This window comes from Dysidea avara, chromosome 13 (assembly GCF_963678975.1).
Source record: "Dysidea avara chromosome 13, odDysAvar1.4, whole genome shotgun sequence".
In the NCBI taxonomy this organism is placed as follows: Eukaryota; Metazoa; Porifera; class Demospongiae; order Dictyoceratida; family Dysideidae; genus Dysidea; species Dysidea avara.
This window is the reverse complement of record NC_089284.1, coordinates 2,476,654-2,494,631: the sequence shown is the minus strand read 5'-3', so window position 1 is coordinate 2,494,631 and position 17,978 is coordinate 2,476,654. Positions and strand designations below refer to the sequence as shown.

At 38.8% G+C, this 17,978-nt stretch overlaps 1 protein-coding gene across 1 annotated transcript in view; it reads left to right on the top strand.

Moving 5' to 3' along the window:
* Positions 1–63: 63 nt before the first annotated feature.
* LOC136242698 (nitric oxide synthase, inducible-like) overlaps positions 64–17,978 on the top strand; it is a 22,729-nt gene continuing 4,814 nt past the window's right edge. The window contains exons 1-23 of the mRNA XM_066034148.1: positions 64–518; positions 571–1,019; positions 1,078–1,226; positions 1,278–1,440; positions 1,498–1,589; positions 1,652–1,805; positions 1,855–2,003; positions 2,481–2,655; positions 2,712–2,813; positions 2,865–2,933; positions 2,989–3,114; positions 5,365–5,459; positions 5,514–5,661; positions 6,274–6,422; positions 8,081–8,173; positions 8,242–8,416; positions 8,784–8,934; positions 8,995–9,073; positions 11,042–11,211; positions 11,712–11,836; positions 11,946–12,119; positions 12,258–12,342; positions 12,743–12,842. Of these exons, the coding sequence (XP_065890220.1) occupies positions 128–518; positions 571–1,019; positions 1,078–1,226; positions 1,278–1,440; positions 1,498–1,589; positions 1,652–1,805; positions 1,855–2,003; positions 2,481–2,655; positions 2,712–2,813; positions 2,865–2,933; positions 2,989–3,114; positions 5,365–5,459; positions 5,514–5,661; positions 6,274–6,422; positions 8,081–8,173; positions 8,242–8,416; positions 8,784–8,934; positions 8,995–9,073; positions 11,042–11,211; positions 11,712–11,836; positions 11,946–12,119; positions 12,258–12,342; positions 12,743–12,842 (3,563 nt within the window). The 5' untranslated portion in view covers positions 64–127. The remainder of the gene's footprint in view (positions 519–570; positions 1,020–1,077; positions 1,227–1,277; positions 1,441–1,497; positions 1,590–1,651; positions 1,806–1,854; positions 2,004–2,480; positions 2,656–2,711; positions 2,814–2,864; positions 2,934–2,988; positions 3,115–5,364; positions 5,460–5,513; positions 5,662–6,273; positions 6,423–8,080; positions 8,174–8,241; positions 8,417–8,783; positions 8,935–8,994; positions 9,074–11,041; positions 11,212–11,711; positions 11,837–11,945; positions 12,120–12,257; positions 12,343–12,742; positions 12,843–17,978) is intronic.

Genomic DNA, 17,978 nt, shown 5'->3' with positions numbered 1-17,978 from the left:
AACTTTCCGTTTATTAACGCTAAACCGGAAATATCAAATTAGTATAATAATTAATCACGCGAGAAAATTAATATTACAAACCTTGCACACTGTTGGCGTGTGCTAGAGTTCTAGAGTTAATTCTGCGATGCCTTCTGTGCGTAACAAGGAACTGGTCGTTCATCTTAGGAAGACCAAAGGCGAGAACATTGGAATTCGTGTGCAGCAGAGCAAAACTGCTCCAGCAAACTACGAAATCAAGAAATTGAACGAAAATGGTGCGGCTGCTAAGGACAGTTCTCTGCGCGAAGGAGATTTTATCACTGCGGTTAACGGGAAGAGCATTAAAGGGATGAATAAGGATGCTGTGATGTTATTGCTGAAGCAGTGCGCAGAGATGACTCGGGTCACTTTCGATGTCATCCGCAAGGACGTCACGGCCGCTGAATCCCCTGCAGCAAGCAAGCCACAATCTGTGCTGAAGAAAACTGACAGCGGTCTGAAAAGGGGACCTGTTAGTCCATTACCATCAACCAACGGTAAATACTGGAGAAATAACTTTATAATGTAGCAATGTTGATTTAATCTTAGATGATTCTCAAAAAATCCCTTCAGCTATGAAGGGCGGTGGTCAAGATGGTAAGGATGGATCAGTGAAGCCGAAGAGAACAGCCAGAAGTGTCAGCATTGTTGTGCCACGTGAGAGACGGTCCAAGGAAATGCTGTATGAGCCAGATGATATAATCCTTCTCGATTCTGTGAAAAGGAATATTGATGCAGATCCAGTCGAAGGTGAAGAGAAGTTGTTTTGCCCAATCGAGTTACCACCGAACATCAGCAAACAAAGGCTGGTCCAGAAGAGTATGAGCTTGGTACCAGAGGGCCACTCACTTCATAGCGCTCCAGAAGAGAGGGCCAAACCTAAGAGTATGGGCGATATTGAGTTGCCATCTATGAAGAAACGTGCAAAGCCAGTGGCGATCCACAATTATCGGTCAGGAAAAATTCTAGAGGATAGGCTCATAAATGCAAAAATCATGGTTAGTTGAAATTCTTTTTTTTTTGGTTCATATTTACGACCATTTCTTTTGTTGCTAGAAAAATCCTTCTGGCTGCGATAAGGACAAGTGTGTTGGTTCCCACATCTTTCCGACAAAAGCTCGAGGTCCTGAACTACTTTACGAAGGGGATACATTAAAAGAGGCAGCGGAGGATTTCATAGAACAGTACTACAGTTTTATCAACAGGTTGGACTCTATTGCTCTTGTATGACACGTACATTTCAATATCATTTGTAGGACACGTTCAGATGAACATTCTGCTAGGCTTGATGAAGTGCTAACATCCATTGATGAGACTGGGAGTTATGAATTAACTATGGCAGAGCTAGAATTTGGCTCCAAGCTTGCCTGGAGAAATGCTCCAAGATGTATCAACCGCATTGTCTGGAACAGTCTACATGTAATAAATCGATTACAGTATTTTGGTTAATTGTAGGAACTTTTTCTTTCTGTCTAGGTGTTGGATTGTAGAAAAGTGACCACAACCAAAATGATGTTCCAGGCTTTACTGGAACACTTACAGTTTGGTACCAACCAGGGAAATCTACGGTAAAAGATATGTAGCTGCTCATTGTGTTTGTGTTTATAGTGACTGTTTGTGAACCTTACAGGTCTTGTATTTCAATCTTTCGCCAACGCACAAAACCAGGACATGACTTTCGTATTTGGAATGACCAGTTGATTCGGTATGCTGGATATGAAAGAGAAAAACCTGATAAGACCCGCCATGTTATCGGAGATCCTGCAACTATAGAATTCACTAAGGTGAGCTTTTAAAGTTTATATATCTATACATGTAGATTACTTTCTCTAGATATGTATGCGGCTGGGTTGGCGGCCTCCAGACAACAAGTTTGGCCAGTTTGATATTCTTCCTTTAGTGCTGCAAGTTGCTGGAGGTGAACCAGAATGGTTTACCATACCTGAGGACTTAATATTAGAAGTGCGGCTCACTCATCCAGAGTAAGTTGCTGTTCAAATAATGGCCATCAGTTCAGCAGTGTTTCTGTTTGTTGACTTGGGCGTGGTCTAGTTTCAAAATTTACAACATGTTAGCAAGCACATGTGCAAACGATAAAGCTGCATGTGTAAAACGCCAGGCGGTTTGCACAGAATGCCAGGTGGTTTGCGCGGTTTGAGTTACTATCTGGGTGTAACAAAAACTCTAGTTTAGGGCAGTGCCAGCATGTGGATTTTGCCACTACATACAAACATTTGTTTGACACATACAAACATGTGTTTGACATGACCACTGTGTGGCTTTGACTTAGATACTCTAGTTTAAATGTTTCCAACAACATGCACTGCTGTAAGCAAGGGTCATTTCTCCAATATTATAATCATACAAGTAAAAATACAATAACCATAACAATAATCATACAATAACCTCTGTTGCAAAAACACACAGCATTCGTACTGTATTTTTTTGTTTGTGTGTAGATATGACTGGTTTGAAGATTTTGATCTGAAGTGGTATGCTTTGCCGGCAGTTGCCAACATGATGCTTGAAATTGGAGGGTTGCAGTTTCCAGCCTGCCCCTTTAATGGCTGGTATATGTCATCAGAAATTGGTGCTCGCAACTTGAGTGATGTTTATCGTTACAATATGCTGAAGGTAAACAAATATTATACTTAACTTTTCGTCAGGTTTTATGCACCAATCTATCCTAGCCCGTTGCTCTGAAAATGGGACTTGATACTAAACAGGACCGCTCTCTTTGGAAAGACAGAGCCTTGGTTGAAATGAACATAGCCGTTTTGTCCAGTTTCCAGGTAGGTGCATATTTGTCGCTGCTAGCAGCACTATCTCTCTTAATCTTTTAGAAAGCCCACGTGACAATCGTTGATCACCACTCTGCATCAGAAATATTCATGCAACACTTGGAAAATGAGGTATAATGCTGTACATGTGATACAAGGAGTTACAACAGATGTGTTTGTTACACAGTGTCGTACTAGAGGTGGGTGTCCTACTGACTGGGTGTGGGTGGTGCCTCCAATATCTGGTAGCACTGTGGAGACATTCCACCAGGAATTACTTCACTATCATTTGAGTCCATCGTATGAGTACCAGGTATGTGTATGTCATGTGTATTGTATACAATCACATTTATATGTACAGTACTGAACATAATGTTTTTCTGTGTGCTTCATGTCTCTATTGTACACAAAGGACTTTGTGTTTGGGTAGTTGTGTAGTTTTGAGACATAACGTATTTAAGGGTGCAATTTATTCATTTTATAATAAAGAAAGATGCCAGCCATAAATTTGTGATTTTTCCCATGTACATGTAATTTGAGTTTTTGCATAGTTGAACTTTTGTACAATGCTTCCTGCTTACATTGCTAAAGTATTTGCAATTGGTTTCCCCATTCTTCTTGACAACCAGTTTAGTTACTTGACCACAGGCAGGCTTGTACAGTTTAGTGATAAACCACCATCTTGTATTCATGATCTATTACCATTTTGTGACATTGTGTTTTCCTGGTTGTCACATTTGTTATCATTAAAGATTGTTATAGTGGATTAGATTGTTGTTGTTGTATCAAGCTAGTCTGGCACTGTTTTAGATTCAACATTGGTTGGGTAGTCATGCACACCAAAAATGAAGTGTTCAGTCTGCACTAGTGTACATAATGTTGGTAGCAAAATGTCTATATACACCCTGTATTAAGCTACATATGTATATTAAAATGCTTTTGGAATCACAAGTGTGTAATACATTAGCCTGGCATGGTACCTACTTACATGCAGGACTGCATGTATTGTGCATTATCCTAACTAGACAGATGCTAACAACATCTTGGGGTGAGTCTGAGCAAGTTGAGTTGCATAGAATTGTATTTGTGCATGGACAGCATGGTTGATCATTAGAGCAAAATATGTAGTAGCTATTTCTTACACACACATTTAATTACTTGTAACGAATCTATATATGCATGAAATTCTGTCATTATAGCAATGACACTTGGTTGATTAAACTGTGCAGTGCTGGTGGCACTGGTGTCATGATCTATTTTGAGTACCACTACTGCATTGAGCGTCACTCAGTACTACTTTGGACATGTAGTTGGGGATTAGCATTGTAAACTGTTCTTCACTGTTGTGATGTTGTTCTGTAGATAAGTGATCTCTCCTGTGCCTATCATACTGTTGTCTCGTAGCTCTTCATAATTCTGCTGTTCTGGCATTTCAGTTTGTCTGTTATGTCCATTGCGTTTCCTCCTTCTTGTATGCTCTTCTTATGGTATTTCTCTTTCCATTCGCAATCTATTTAGTTCTCTGCGATACCTACAGAGCGATTCAGCTCTATCATCTTTGCTGTCCATTTGGACGATGCACAAAAAATAAGGAATACATACATACCAACCTTATATAAAACATGCTCCTGTCCTACCAGCCTTATAATTATGGAACATCAGCTGGTTATTGTTTGTGATATGGCTGCAGCACATGTTGCTGTCAGACCTTCAGTGCTGGCCACTGTAAAGCTTTAATAATAATAATATAAAAGCATTTGTAAGTTATCCTGTAACAAGATGTATATACAGTGTACCATCGACTTGCTAGTGTGGGGCTCGCTCAGACTCGCCGCAATAACCTAGCTATATGTTCTGCATGTCTCTAGTTACACATGCATTCCATTCCTATACTACTAGTAGTCAAATTTACATTTCCCCCTAGTTGTTTAGTAATATTTGCCTACAGTAAATGGGCTCTATGTTTCCTTGATATTGTACTGTCTGTCCTACACACACACACACACACACACATACACACACACACACACACACACACACACACACAACACACACACACACAACACACACACACAACACACACACAACACACACACACACCACACACACACTACATGAATATACACAGAACACACACACACAGAACACACACCACACACACCACACCCACACTACATGAATATACACAGATCACACCTGAAGACAAGGTGACATTCTTTGGTTGCCTAACCTCACATACACAGGATGTGTCCATGTACTAATAATTGACTCCCACTACACTTCAGGATGTGGTCATGATTGTAGTACAGCTCCTATTACCAGGAGCTTATGGGATCCTGCTACTACAACAACACACACATACATACAGTACATACATGTCTACACACACACACACACACACACACACACACACACACACACACACACACACACACACACACACACACACACACACACACACACACACACACACACACACACACTGTACATTGAGTTGCAAGTATTTGTAATATAATTGAATGTTGAAAATTATCCCATTTCACATGTACTTTTCTCACTGTAGGTACCCGCTTATAAAAACTACAGGTTTAAAGACATCGTTGCAAAGGAGACAGGCCCAGCCCGAACTGGTACCATTAAGCTGAAATCTGTCGTGAAGTAAGTTTACTATAATTTGATATAACTCAACCTTTTTTGTTGTTGCTCATACAGCATAATAATGCTGAGTAAACAACTGTTCTCTGACGTCGCTTTGAAGAATCGTTACAAGACTGTTGTTCTTTATGCTACTGAGACTGGCCGATCAAGGAACTATGCTGGCATTGTGAATGACATGTTTTCACATGCCTTTGACAGTCGGGTATGTCCATTGAGATGGTGTGACGGGTTCTTATTTGTATAAATCCAGAGTTGCTCACAAGAGGAAATTAGTTTCATAAATTGTGTGATTTTAAAGTACTTTTATTGACACGAATAAACTTTCAACTTTTCTGTTTGTCACACACTCAATTGGAGCAGTTTAACAATCACACAAAAAAAAGTGTTTTTGATTTAGTTCAGCTCTTGAAAAATGAAAGCTTATTTGTAAAAACATTTCTAGGTTTATAGACAGTATGTACATAGCTTCAGGTTTCAAGACTTGCAAAAATATGTTGCCATAAAAGTTACAGCAAAAGAAAATATTATTTTAATGCTAAGGTTCTTAGGAACAAAAACACTGCTACTACTGGAACAAGCAAAGTTGTCTGTTTTAAATGCTCTTTCCTCTTTTGGTACTTTACATTATTAATAGTTCCTTTTAATGTAAAGGTGATTCCATAAATGATATTGTTCCTGTGTTTATGGGACGTAACTTGACAGAGTTAGTGTTTGTTTTAGTACTATTGTGATTGCTTGTGAGGACTTCCTCCACTTGAGAAGCTGTACTGTGCGCAACAGAAGCCATGTGTGACTGACTTATGTGTCACTTTAGGAGATGTGCATGGACGAGTACAATGTTGCTAACCTGCCACAAGAGCATTTGGTGTTAGTGGTGACTAGTACATTTGGAAGTGGAGATCCTCCAGCTAATGGCGAGGCTTTTGGACAGGCACTGTATGAGTCATTACATCCAACAAGTTTGTAAGTATACTTCTGTGTAGTGCATGTATATGTGTAGTATATTTGTGTCTTGTACCCTGCATGTGTTGTGTGTGTGTGTTGTGTTGTGTGTGTGTGCATTGGTTTCCAAACTTCAATCGGGTTCCAAAGTTTATATGTCAAATTTTAAATAGTCATTAAATCACTTTTGCTGAAGAGGAAAAATCAAGTCTTCACAATTCATTAAGGTTTGACCTTAGGATTGACATTATGACTTACTTGGTTGAATGCCGTGGTGTTTATTACCTTAGTTACCTTATCTAACAAAATCGATACAGCTAGTAACTATTCAAAATTGACCGCCACTCGATGCTCGAAATGATGTTGAAGCTCTAAATCGATCTCAAGTGTGGCTACTATTGAAGGTGCAGCATTTAACCAAGTAAATACAGTATTCCTCATTTTTTAAATGTATTTTTAATCTCATTTTAATTGAGTATGGAACATGTGTACATCTGTAGTCTTACAAGAAGCACTCATGTACAGTCTTCTTCATGGAGCTGTTTAATTGTAATTACATTAGTGTTAATGCAATGGTAGAATCATCACATTCTAACAGTTGCAGGATTCTGTTGCTAGTTTTATATCTAACACATTAAGCGCTGGCTATCTGTCACCAAGGTATCCTCACTTCAGAGGGGGTTTTACAAAGAATCTGTTGTGATGTCTGTTACTAAATCATGTGTGCGTGCGTTGTCTACACTTGGGCCGTACTAACCATCTTTCGTAATGATGAGGTCTCTGGTAATACGATTAATACTCAACACAACCTCCAGACGCCATAACAACGTATGTCATTTACCCATCCCATGATGAATGACACTTCTAGCAAGTCAGGTTGTTGTTGTTTTTAGAAGTGAACATCACTCAACTTCAAAGCCTAGTCATACCCTAATTCCCAGCTCATGGGTTGAATAATACTGTTTATATTTGTTTAGTAACCTTGGTAACATAATCCAACCATCTGGTACAAACAGTTTTGTAAAATATAAAATTTCCTGCCATCCAACATTGGGCACATTATGTTTATAATGTTGGGTAAGGCCTTACTAGGATGTAATACTGGACACTGTACTGTGTGTACAAGTTCACAAGCAGAGTGCACCAGGTTATGCATATACATACACGGTAAATTTTTATTTTCTAATAGTTGCATACAACTCAGACCACTGCTTTGTGAAGATATTTCAATAGGTTTGTCATTGTATTGAGAGATGTTATGCAGACTAGCTTTAGTTTTCAAAATGATAGTAATTGTCCATATAGCTTGCAGCTACGTATTTGTGCATTAATCTATGGACACAATACAGCTTGCTCATTGATCAGTGTACTGCAGTAGTGAGAGTCAAAGAATAGTGACAATGAAATGCATTAAAATGGCTGGTCCCAGTGTGTGCAAGGTTTCAGTTGGAGGAGTTGATGGGGAATAGGTAGTCTTTCCTTGTGATATTTTATGTGTTCAATTGTGCTGATATTTGATTTGATTGTTCAGTTAATTAGACTGTTAACTCCTTCATTGCTGATGGTAAACCTTGTCAGTGGTGTCAGCCTAGGAGTTGTCAATGGCCAGGGTTTGGGTTTCATACAATCATAACTAATACTTATAAGCCTGTGTGTGTGTTTTTTGTGAACATCTGTAGAGCTCCACGGACAAGCCATCGTATCAGCACTGTGCTGTCACCACGTGTGGAGAATGTATCCCTCACCAAACCAAAACCGCTCTCCAATGTGAAGTGAGTATATATTTATCTATCTAATATGTGCTGGCTGTAAACCTTCTTTGTGTGTTACTTCTCATAAGGTTTTCTGTGTTTGGTCTTGGCTCACGTGCCTTCCCCAACTTCTGCACATTTGCTCACTCAGTTGACAAATATTTTGAAGAACTTGGCGGCTACCGTTTCTATCCGTGTGGTGAAGGAGACGAGCTGTGCGGCCAGGAGGAGTCATTCAGGTCATGGTGCAAAAGTGCTTACTTGGTAATGATGGAAGTATAATATCAATGTACTCTTGTATGTGTGCTTACATTACTCTCTGTAGTTTGGCCTCTTCTCAGAAGCTATCAGTTTCTAAGAAGTCAGGCTTATTTTGTGTGTGCTTGTTCTGGGAAAGTATACAATTACAATAGGGAATATCCTTAGTGCTGTTGTAGCATAACTGTTATTTAATGAAGTGTTGCTCACTTAGTGTGATGCATTTTAGCAACTGTTCACATTTGTACAAGAGAATTTAGTTTCCTAGAGATTAAGAAACCTCGCATGTACTTCATACTTACTCCCTGTACATTTCTCTCAGATTTGTTAACTTGGTTTGTAATGGAGAATGTATGTGTACCACTGTCAATAGGAAGCCTGTAAGGAGTTTGATGTTAGTCCTAACTTGAACAGTGAGGATGCCGATAAGATGCTTGCTGCTGGAAAGGCACACAGCTATGAGAAAGGACATTTCCGTTCTGTGGCTTGGGATAAGTCACCAGTGGATCAAGACATTTGCACATGTGAGACAGTAGACAAGCTAACAATGAATCATCTATATCTTGTTTGTTTTATCTGCCCAGCTCTTTCCAAGGTACACAAAAAGCCAACCTACCCAGCTGTGTTGAAGAGCAGAAAGAACCTCCAGTCTAAGGAGTCAAAGTGAGTACGGACTGTGTACATGTAGTACATGATTCAGGGTGTGTGTAATGGCATTAGTAATGGTTGTAGCTGGAAAAATATGTAGCTAATTCTTCACCTATTAATTGTGAGGTATGTAGCTGTTACATTGTTCTAGTGGTTTTTGCTTGTAGTTCTTGTACTACATTCCATTATATTAATGCTTCAATGTTCCATGTTATTCTCTATCTAAACATGGCTGTCAGTTCCAATTACTGTACATTAGTCTACATGCATGGTTAAGCTAGCTTGCTGTACGGTGGCTTATGCTGTGTGGTGGCTTATGCTGTGTGGTGTCTTTGCTGTAGTTGTGGTAGTAGCTGGAAACAATCTGTGTACAGAAACACTACGTACCAGAGTTAAATGTTGATTGGTATAACATTAGTTAGGTGAATTTTATCTGTGCAGATTCAAATGTTGTCTTCCCTGGAGACCTCCAAGATTTTCTACTGCCTTTACCATAATTTAACAGATTAAATATAGTAATGTTTACTATCTGTAATCTGATACTTACTAGTGTGTTGTAGTGTTGTAGTTGTGCACTAGTCTGCCCCTTTGTAAAAAGTAAGGGTCTGGTGAAATACAGATAACATATCATTTCAAAAGGAATTCAACTAGACAACATATGTAACTGCTGGTTACGTCAGATGTTTGCCCTTCAATTCGAATAAAATCATTGTGTTGCCAAGGTGATTTATGTGTGAACATCATTGGTGTGCATTAGTATCTGTATTTCACCAGACCATTACTTTTTGCGAAAGGGCAGGTGGCGCCAGACTAGTGGTGTAGATAATAACATGATGATAGCTAATATTTTGTGATCACTTAAAAGTTTTTATGTGATTAGCTTTACAGCACTATGGTTAGAGCATGAGCCTTGAAATCAGTCAAATCCCAAGTTTTTTTTATCTTCACAAAACAAATTTATTCACCTTTTCATTGATAACCACCTTTTAAGCTTTTTTTGTGCAATGTTTTTATTCATTTTAGTTGTTCATACTTTTATGTTTAGTGTTTATTAGTAACACATGACTCAGGAAATGGACGCTATGTCAGGTATTTTTGAAGAAACGAAGTGAACTACTGGTTTCATAATACAAGAAAGTTACTTTGAGTAGGGATCGATCATAACAATAAGAAGCATTGAAATAAGATAGCCATACTAGTGTACATTTAGTTCATAAGAATAACGCATGACGTAATTAAAACTGAGTATACATGTAAGTGTAGTGGCCATTTTGATTCTGTCTGTTACATAGTTTTATGCAAAGAGAGCTAGGTGTATGCAAAGTGTGTTAGCAAATAACAATCAATCTGCTCACTTTGACATTTCCCACCTCATTCTTATGTACATGGCAATTAGACAGACACAACCGCTGATGCATAAGATCAAAACAGTATCTCAATTTTATAGTAATGCTGCGCTATTTCAATGAAACAATACCCGCATTGTCTAGATTTCAGTGAAACGATAAGCTCTTTTAAGGCCAGTAGATTATTATTGTATCACTAACGAACACATGATACCTGGTACTTGCAAGTCCTTAATGTTTGCAAAAATCGAGATACCCTAATAGAACAGTCAACTACTCTAATATAACAGTCACTATAAATATCATGACAAATAGTAATATCACGATATTTTCAGTATATATACAAGTATTTTTGGTGTACCGGATACTAAAATTTACCATCCACTGGCAGCTCTAATCAAAAATTATAAGATGTATTTTGGGTTGTTTTTAAGGCATATCTGGCCTTGATTGTACACAAACAATACTGCCAAGGTATCATAAAGGTGTTGTGTTTTTTGTCCATCAAAACATACCTAAAAAGGTATGGTGAACAGAATGCAATCTGTGACAGTTGTTTATGTTTCCAGTTGTTTTTTTTTTAATTATTACACTGGACTGGATCTAGGCTATAATTGTGTGTTTTATGTTGACACAGTCGCTCCACTATACTGTGTGTATTGGAGAGCCCAGAGGTGTACAATCCTGGAGACCATCTTGCTATCTATCCTGAGAACGACTCTGCTCTGGTTGAGGTGATACTCAAACGACTCAACCCCACTCCCGGCCCAGATAAACCCATCGTGGTTGAATACCGCACTGACACAGGTAACTGTGGCCTTATGTTGCACTAGTGTGTATTGACAAACACTAAAAAGAAAAGAATTCTCAACAATGTAAAGATAAATATTTCAGACTTGACCCCATATTCTTTTACCTTGATCATTGCAGCAAAAAGAAAAATATAACAAAAATTTTGTGTTTATTATAGCAAAGCTCCACTGTGTACAGTGAAACCATGCAGTTACCCTTGGATTAAAACTTGCTACGTAACTGTATTAGGTTGGTAACTTTGTATACAAATAGCAAACTTGGGAGATATAAATTATACACTGGTTAGGTGGGATAGTGACCAGCTTCACTGTAAATTTCTCACTTAGGAAATTTAGCACAGCCTTTACATATTTAGAGGTGGCCTTCTTAAGCAGGTAGCTGCAAAGACAAGTAATAATAGCTTACAGAGAATTTCACACAACACACAACACACACACACACTCTCTATAGCTAGACTGTTGTGCCATTTTGTTATAATTATTAACTTCATACAGATAAGGAAGAGTGGGAACAAGACAACAGGCTGCCAGTTCCTTTGACGTTACGTGAAGCATTGACACACTACCTTGATATCACATCACCACCCACTCCACAGTTTTTATCCCTATTGGCCATGCAGGTACATATACGTTGGTAACTACTGTAGGTTGACCTCTGTGTGTATGGGACAAGTGGCCCATACTCTGTACCCCATATAACACACGTATAGCCATTCTCCATGCCTACAGACCAACAGGGAGACTGATCGTGAGAAGCTACAAGAGTTAGCCGAAGGTGGAGTGGAGTATGAAGACTGGAAGTATAGCTGCTTTCCCAACCTACTTGATGTTATTGAACAGTTCCCATCACTGCAGAAGATGGATGTCTGTCTGCTGCTCACAGCCCTACCCCTCCTTCAAACTGTAAGTCATGTGATCAGTGCCATACGAGCAAAATTTCTTTATTTCTATATAGACGTTTGTTTACATTATAATTCTGTACATACCCACATGATGTGTGCTTCTATTGTTAATGTTTATGTGTTGTTGTGTATCTTGTAGCGTTACTACTCCATATCCTCCTCTCCATTGAAGAACCCCAATGAGATTCATATCACAGTGGCTGTTGTGTCCTTCATGAAGAAAGGTAAAGTTTAGACTTGGTGCAGTCAATAGTTAGTATATGATACTCCCTTCTCCATAAGCCATGTACGTGACACAAGACCTTAAGATAGTGGGATCTGATTACATTCCATTTTTAAGAGTTTTGTGGAATCAGTGGATTCCTTACAATTTGATACCCCGTGTAATATTTTATAACTTTAATATCAATTGCTGCGATGACATGCCTTTGATGTTGCACTGTTTGCATAACTGAATAGGGAGTTTTATGTTTAGCAATATCTTCAGTCAGCTGTTTTAGTGGGGAACATGACATTGTAAATCCCTGCACACACACTACACACACACACTACACACACACAGTTCCCTCATACCCAGCAATGTATCATTGGCAAGTCCATGGGTGATTAGTTGTTTACTTACAGTGCTAACGAGAGATGGAAGAGGAGCTGTACATCATGGCGTCTGCTCTAACTGGTTGAACAACATTGCAATTGGCAAGACTGTACCATGTGTAGTCCGAGTGTGAGTGATAACTATTATTCTATTCTAGTTTAGAAATTTAAATTTGTTGGTTGACAAAATGACTTGAGATCATTGTTACAAAGACTGCACACATAAATCCCATAATTCATTCAAGTAGTATCCAGACTTTAGATATTTTATCACAGGTACATGCTAGGGCTGATACAGGTTTTTGCAATTGAATTCGTCACCTTTGCGATTGAATTCGTCCCGTTTGCAATTGAATCCTTCGGTTTTGCAATAGAATTCGTCGCGTTTGCATTACAATTCGTCATAAACAAAACGGCTCCAAGAAACTAACCGTTCATTAAGAGATGAATTATTTACGCCATGGAGAGTTACACTTGAGACACTAGAAGGTAATTGGAGCTGGTAGTATGCAGCAAAGCTGATAGCTGTCTGGATAGGCTGTAGAGGAAGAATTATTGCCTTATAAAGAGTTGTTTACTACTGTTGTACTTGAACAAGTTCTTGTAGCAGCTGCTACATCATGTTTTCGTGTTTTCTCCAGCTGCCATTCTTGTTACGGACGAATTTAACTGCAAAAGCGACGAACTTTATTGCAAAACTGACGAATTCAATTGCAAACGGGACTAATTCAATTGCAAAAGCGATAAACTCAATTGCAAACGGGACAAATTCAATTGCAAAATCGCCGAATTCAATTGCAAAGTCGCCTAATTCAATTGCAAAAACCTGTAATAATTTACTACGGATAGTAATTTGAAGCCATCAGGATAATTTCTAATAATTTTATGCTTGATACAAATATTGGTATAGCTTCCACAATTTTAATGTTACTACAAACTTAATTTTCATATGAGTGTTATGTTTGTTTCTATTCTAAAGTACTAGCATGTTCATGATAGGATATACAACGTTTTTATGGCTAGTGATGTTGTCACTATCCATAAGATATGTGGAAAGATTTTGTTCAGGATAACTGGATGGTAAAATTGCTATTCATTTCAGCTTTAGTGCATATGTACTTCATCATGGTTTCTTGTTATTTCTTTGTAGCATTAATCCCTAGCTGGATTACTTTTGAATATTTGATTCACTTTACATGACTGCTCTATTAGAATGTTTCATTGAGGTAGCATTTTGTATTTTCTCAACTGTAGAAAATATCAAACATTTTAAGTAGGGATCACCCCTAAAATGATGTGTGCTACCTAAAATTCCACCTTTAAAATCATCCCAGAGACATCTTACAAGACAAAAATCACCTTTACGGAATAATAAATACAGCATTAAAAACTATTGTATAGTAAAAAACTTTGGTGGTAAAAAAACTTTGACAAATTTGACGAATAGCGTTCAATTCGCCAAACTTTTTTTCACCAATTATTTTAGATTATCACACGAGCACATTGAGTAACTAGAACTTGAGATGAAGGTCAGCTCGTACCACCACGCAATAAAGATCAAGCTGACTTTGGAGATCTTCATAGGAATTTGTCCCACTGTTGTAAGCACTCCTTAGGATAGAATTTCCGACCGGTTTCCCGTTCGCACGTCAGCTAGTTCATCGTCTCACGATAGATTTGGCCAAATACTTTGATAACCTCTGCTACTGGAGTTCACTGAAAAAGTAAATACGGTTGCTCTCTGCATCGCAGGAGATAACCACGTCATTAGATCGGTAGCTACAAAAGTACTGCTACAACTGACAACAACGCTAACTACCTATACACTTACTACACTACTTAACTGATGAGTTGACACCTTGTCGTTATCCTTACGTACCGCACATAAAAACGTTGGCAGTAAAAACTTTGGCAAATATTATTTCAATCGCCAAAGTTTTTTCCGCCAATTTTTCAACAGAGGGGTTTCGTCACACTTTTTACTGCCAAAGTTTTTTACTATGCGGTAGTTACAGATGGCTGCATGGATATAGAAGTTTTAAAAGCCACCAAAACTTGGAATATTTCCTCTGATCACAGTTACAAGGCAAGAGGCCAAACAAAGCAGCACACAGCTACCATTTTTCGCCACAATATCAAACTCACCAGTGGCATGTACCTTTTGCGGTTCTGACAAGTGTGTGCCCTCTGCACCTTCCTTGTCTTTTCTTTTATCTTCAATCAGTCATTTTCTTCATGCAACGAAATTACATCAAGGTGTTAATTTTTCTTATTGACACCATTGAGCAGCGTATTTGATGCCACAAAATTCTCTAAGACACTTACACTACTAGTGTTTATTTCAGCTTGATACAGTGTACTGGGAGGGAGTTATAATCATTTTCTGAAGGTATGTATTGGCATGCTTGTTTTAATTGCATACATATTGTTTCTCGGTGAGTTTTGACCCCAGGCTTTTGTGGAAGGGTAAATCCCTATATCAAACATTACGGTATTGTAGAGTCGGGTTTTAAGCACATGCGCTTATAATTTTTGGAGAAAACTTTTGTAAAAATCATACTGTCTGTAAGGCACATACGCCAAATAAATAATTATGGTGTGTTTAACACAGAACCACTATTGTATGTTATAATAGAGTAGTTCGTGGTCACCATGCCAGTGTATAAGGATATTTGACTCCATTTCTGGGTGAAATCCTTCGTATATCGCAATCCACAAGGCTGATTTGCTGTATACACAGTGAAGGGAGACCTCAAAGAAGACGTAAGCACTCAAGGAGGCACAAATTTTTCGATGCTTCCTGCTTTTCTTCTTGTGTGTAGCTTTGTCTCATGTTGAGGTTACGTGCATTTATCAGCCATGGTTAACCATGAGAAATATGTATGCTCTTAACAACCTGACTCTACGGTAGTACTGTTTATGTAGGGATCCCCTCAAAAATGAAGTGCACTGCCTAAAATTCTGCCTTTAAAAATCATCCTGGAAACATCGTGACAACAATCACCTTTATGGAATATTAATAGTCCCTCGCTTCGCCTGTATTTCAAACCAGTATGTATTAACTGCCTTAAACCAAAGCGGATAGACAAACAAATACACAAACATACATACAAACACACCCACACTTTTCAGAAAACAATTTCAGTAAACCAGGTACATGCCCACAGCCGGCTGTGGGTGCGTGCCTGGTTTAAAAACAAGAAAACACAGCCAGCCGGATATAGAATATTTTAAAAAATCAGTAAAACTCAAATTTTCATCTGGCCTGCCTGCCTGCCTGCCTGCCTGCCTGCCTGCCTGCCTGCCTGCCTGCCTGCCTGCCTGCCTGCCTGCCTGCCTGCCTGCCTGCCTGCCTGCCTGCCTGCCTGCCTGCCTGCCTGCCTGCCTGCCTGCCTGCCTGCCTGCCTGCCTGCCTGCCTGCCTGCCTGCCTGCCTGCCTGCCTGCCTGCCTGCCTGCCTGCCTGCCTGCCTGCCTGCCTGCCTGCCTGCCTGCCTGCCTGGCCTGGCCACAGTCGCAAGGCTGGAGGCCAAATGAAACAGTGCACGGCCACCATTTTAAACTCACCAGTGGGATGTACCTTGTGTGCCATCTGTACCTCATCTTTCCTTTTATAGCTGGGAGTCTCCCATGCTTATCGAGGCATTACTTTTCCCTTGAGCAGCATATTTAGACTCCACATACTTGTTTAAGCGCTTACACTCAGCACTCAGTAGATACATGTAACTTCATGATAGGTTCAATACCACCTATTATGTGACCTTTGTTGATTAATAACGATCGAGCACAGAGACCATAGCTCTTAACAATCTATTCACTCAATAATGACACACACCCTTATTGTTGGTCTAGCTGTATTCATAATGCTGCATACTGAAAATGTGACACACCCCTGGGTGGTGAAAGGCCAACTCAAGATACTCTAATACAGCAGTCACCCTAATAGAACAGTCTGACGAGTATATATAGCTGTGTGCTATTTATAAAAAAAAGCCCTAACAAACTAGTATATTAAAAAGTATTAATTTAAGGGATCGAAGCAATAAAAAGTAGAGAAACGAGATGAATGATGGTATTACAGCATAGCTCGGTGGGAAAATCCCTACTGTGGCATTAAACAAAATCATTGTTATAGCATGCCACAGTAAGGATTTTTCAACCAAGCTATGTTGTAATACCATCATTCATCTCTTGTTTCACTACTTTTTATCGCTTGAATCCCTACTTCATTTTATAATTAATAATTTTTAATATACTAGTACTATTGTATTCCTTACACAATACAATGGCACAATTTTGATAGTTGCAGCACTCTGTTTGACTTTGAAGCCATGCACAAAAGCCAATTTATCAGTGTATCCATTTTCAGCGCATTGTTACTAAAAATTACAGTAAATCTTTCGCGCCTTTTACTAAAGATTTCTGTGGAGGAGGACACATAATGATTATTGAATAATAATGAGTAAGGGTTAATGAGCATAGTATGGTCTTGAACCTATCATGAAGTACCAGGTGTCCTACAGTAGCTTCGCCATTCATTGGAGAATCACAGCATATAAAGCTCACGTGAGTTAGACATTTATAAAAATGGCTGCCAGGCCATGCGCTCACAAGAGGCTCACAAGGTAGGGGAACCAGACATCAATTTTCAGCACATTATAACAAGTGAGTGAATGTTGTTACGATTATTCATCATTGTCTAAGTAGCCCAATTAATATACTATCCAGTGATACAGGTGGTTTTTGGACTAATGTAGTTAGACAAGTTTAATGTGCTATCAGTTTAGAAGCCATCACGTAATCATCTATTTGTAATAATGTTGAGCTTTATAAAAAACATCTATGTGGGTTTAAGGGTTAACGATCTTGGCTGACCAAGTGTGGAAATACATCTCTTAGTGATCTATTTACTCAAACATGATACCTTCACCCTCTTGTTGGTCTAGAATGATAACACAGTGAAAATAGAGAATAGTCATTATGTTTAGTAAGGCATTCAAAATACTCTAATACAACAATCACCCTAATAGAACAGTCACACGTGTATAGCTGCTGTATGCTACAACAACAAAAAATACTAGTACGTTAAAATTAAAGTAGGCATTCAAGCAATAAAAAGTACTAAAACAAGAAATGTAATTATATGGTATTACAGCATAGCTTGGTGGGAAAATTCCTACTTTGGCAGTGAACAATTGTTATAACATGCCAATGTAGGGACTTTCCCAGCTATGCTGTAATACCATCATTCATCTCTTGTTTCACTAC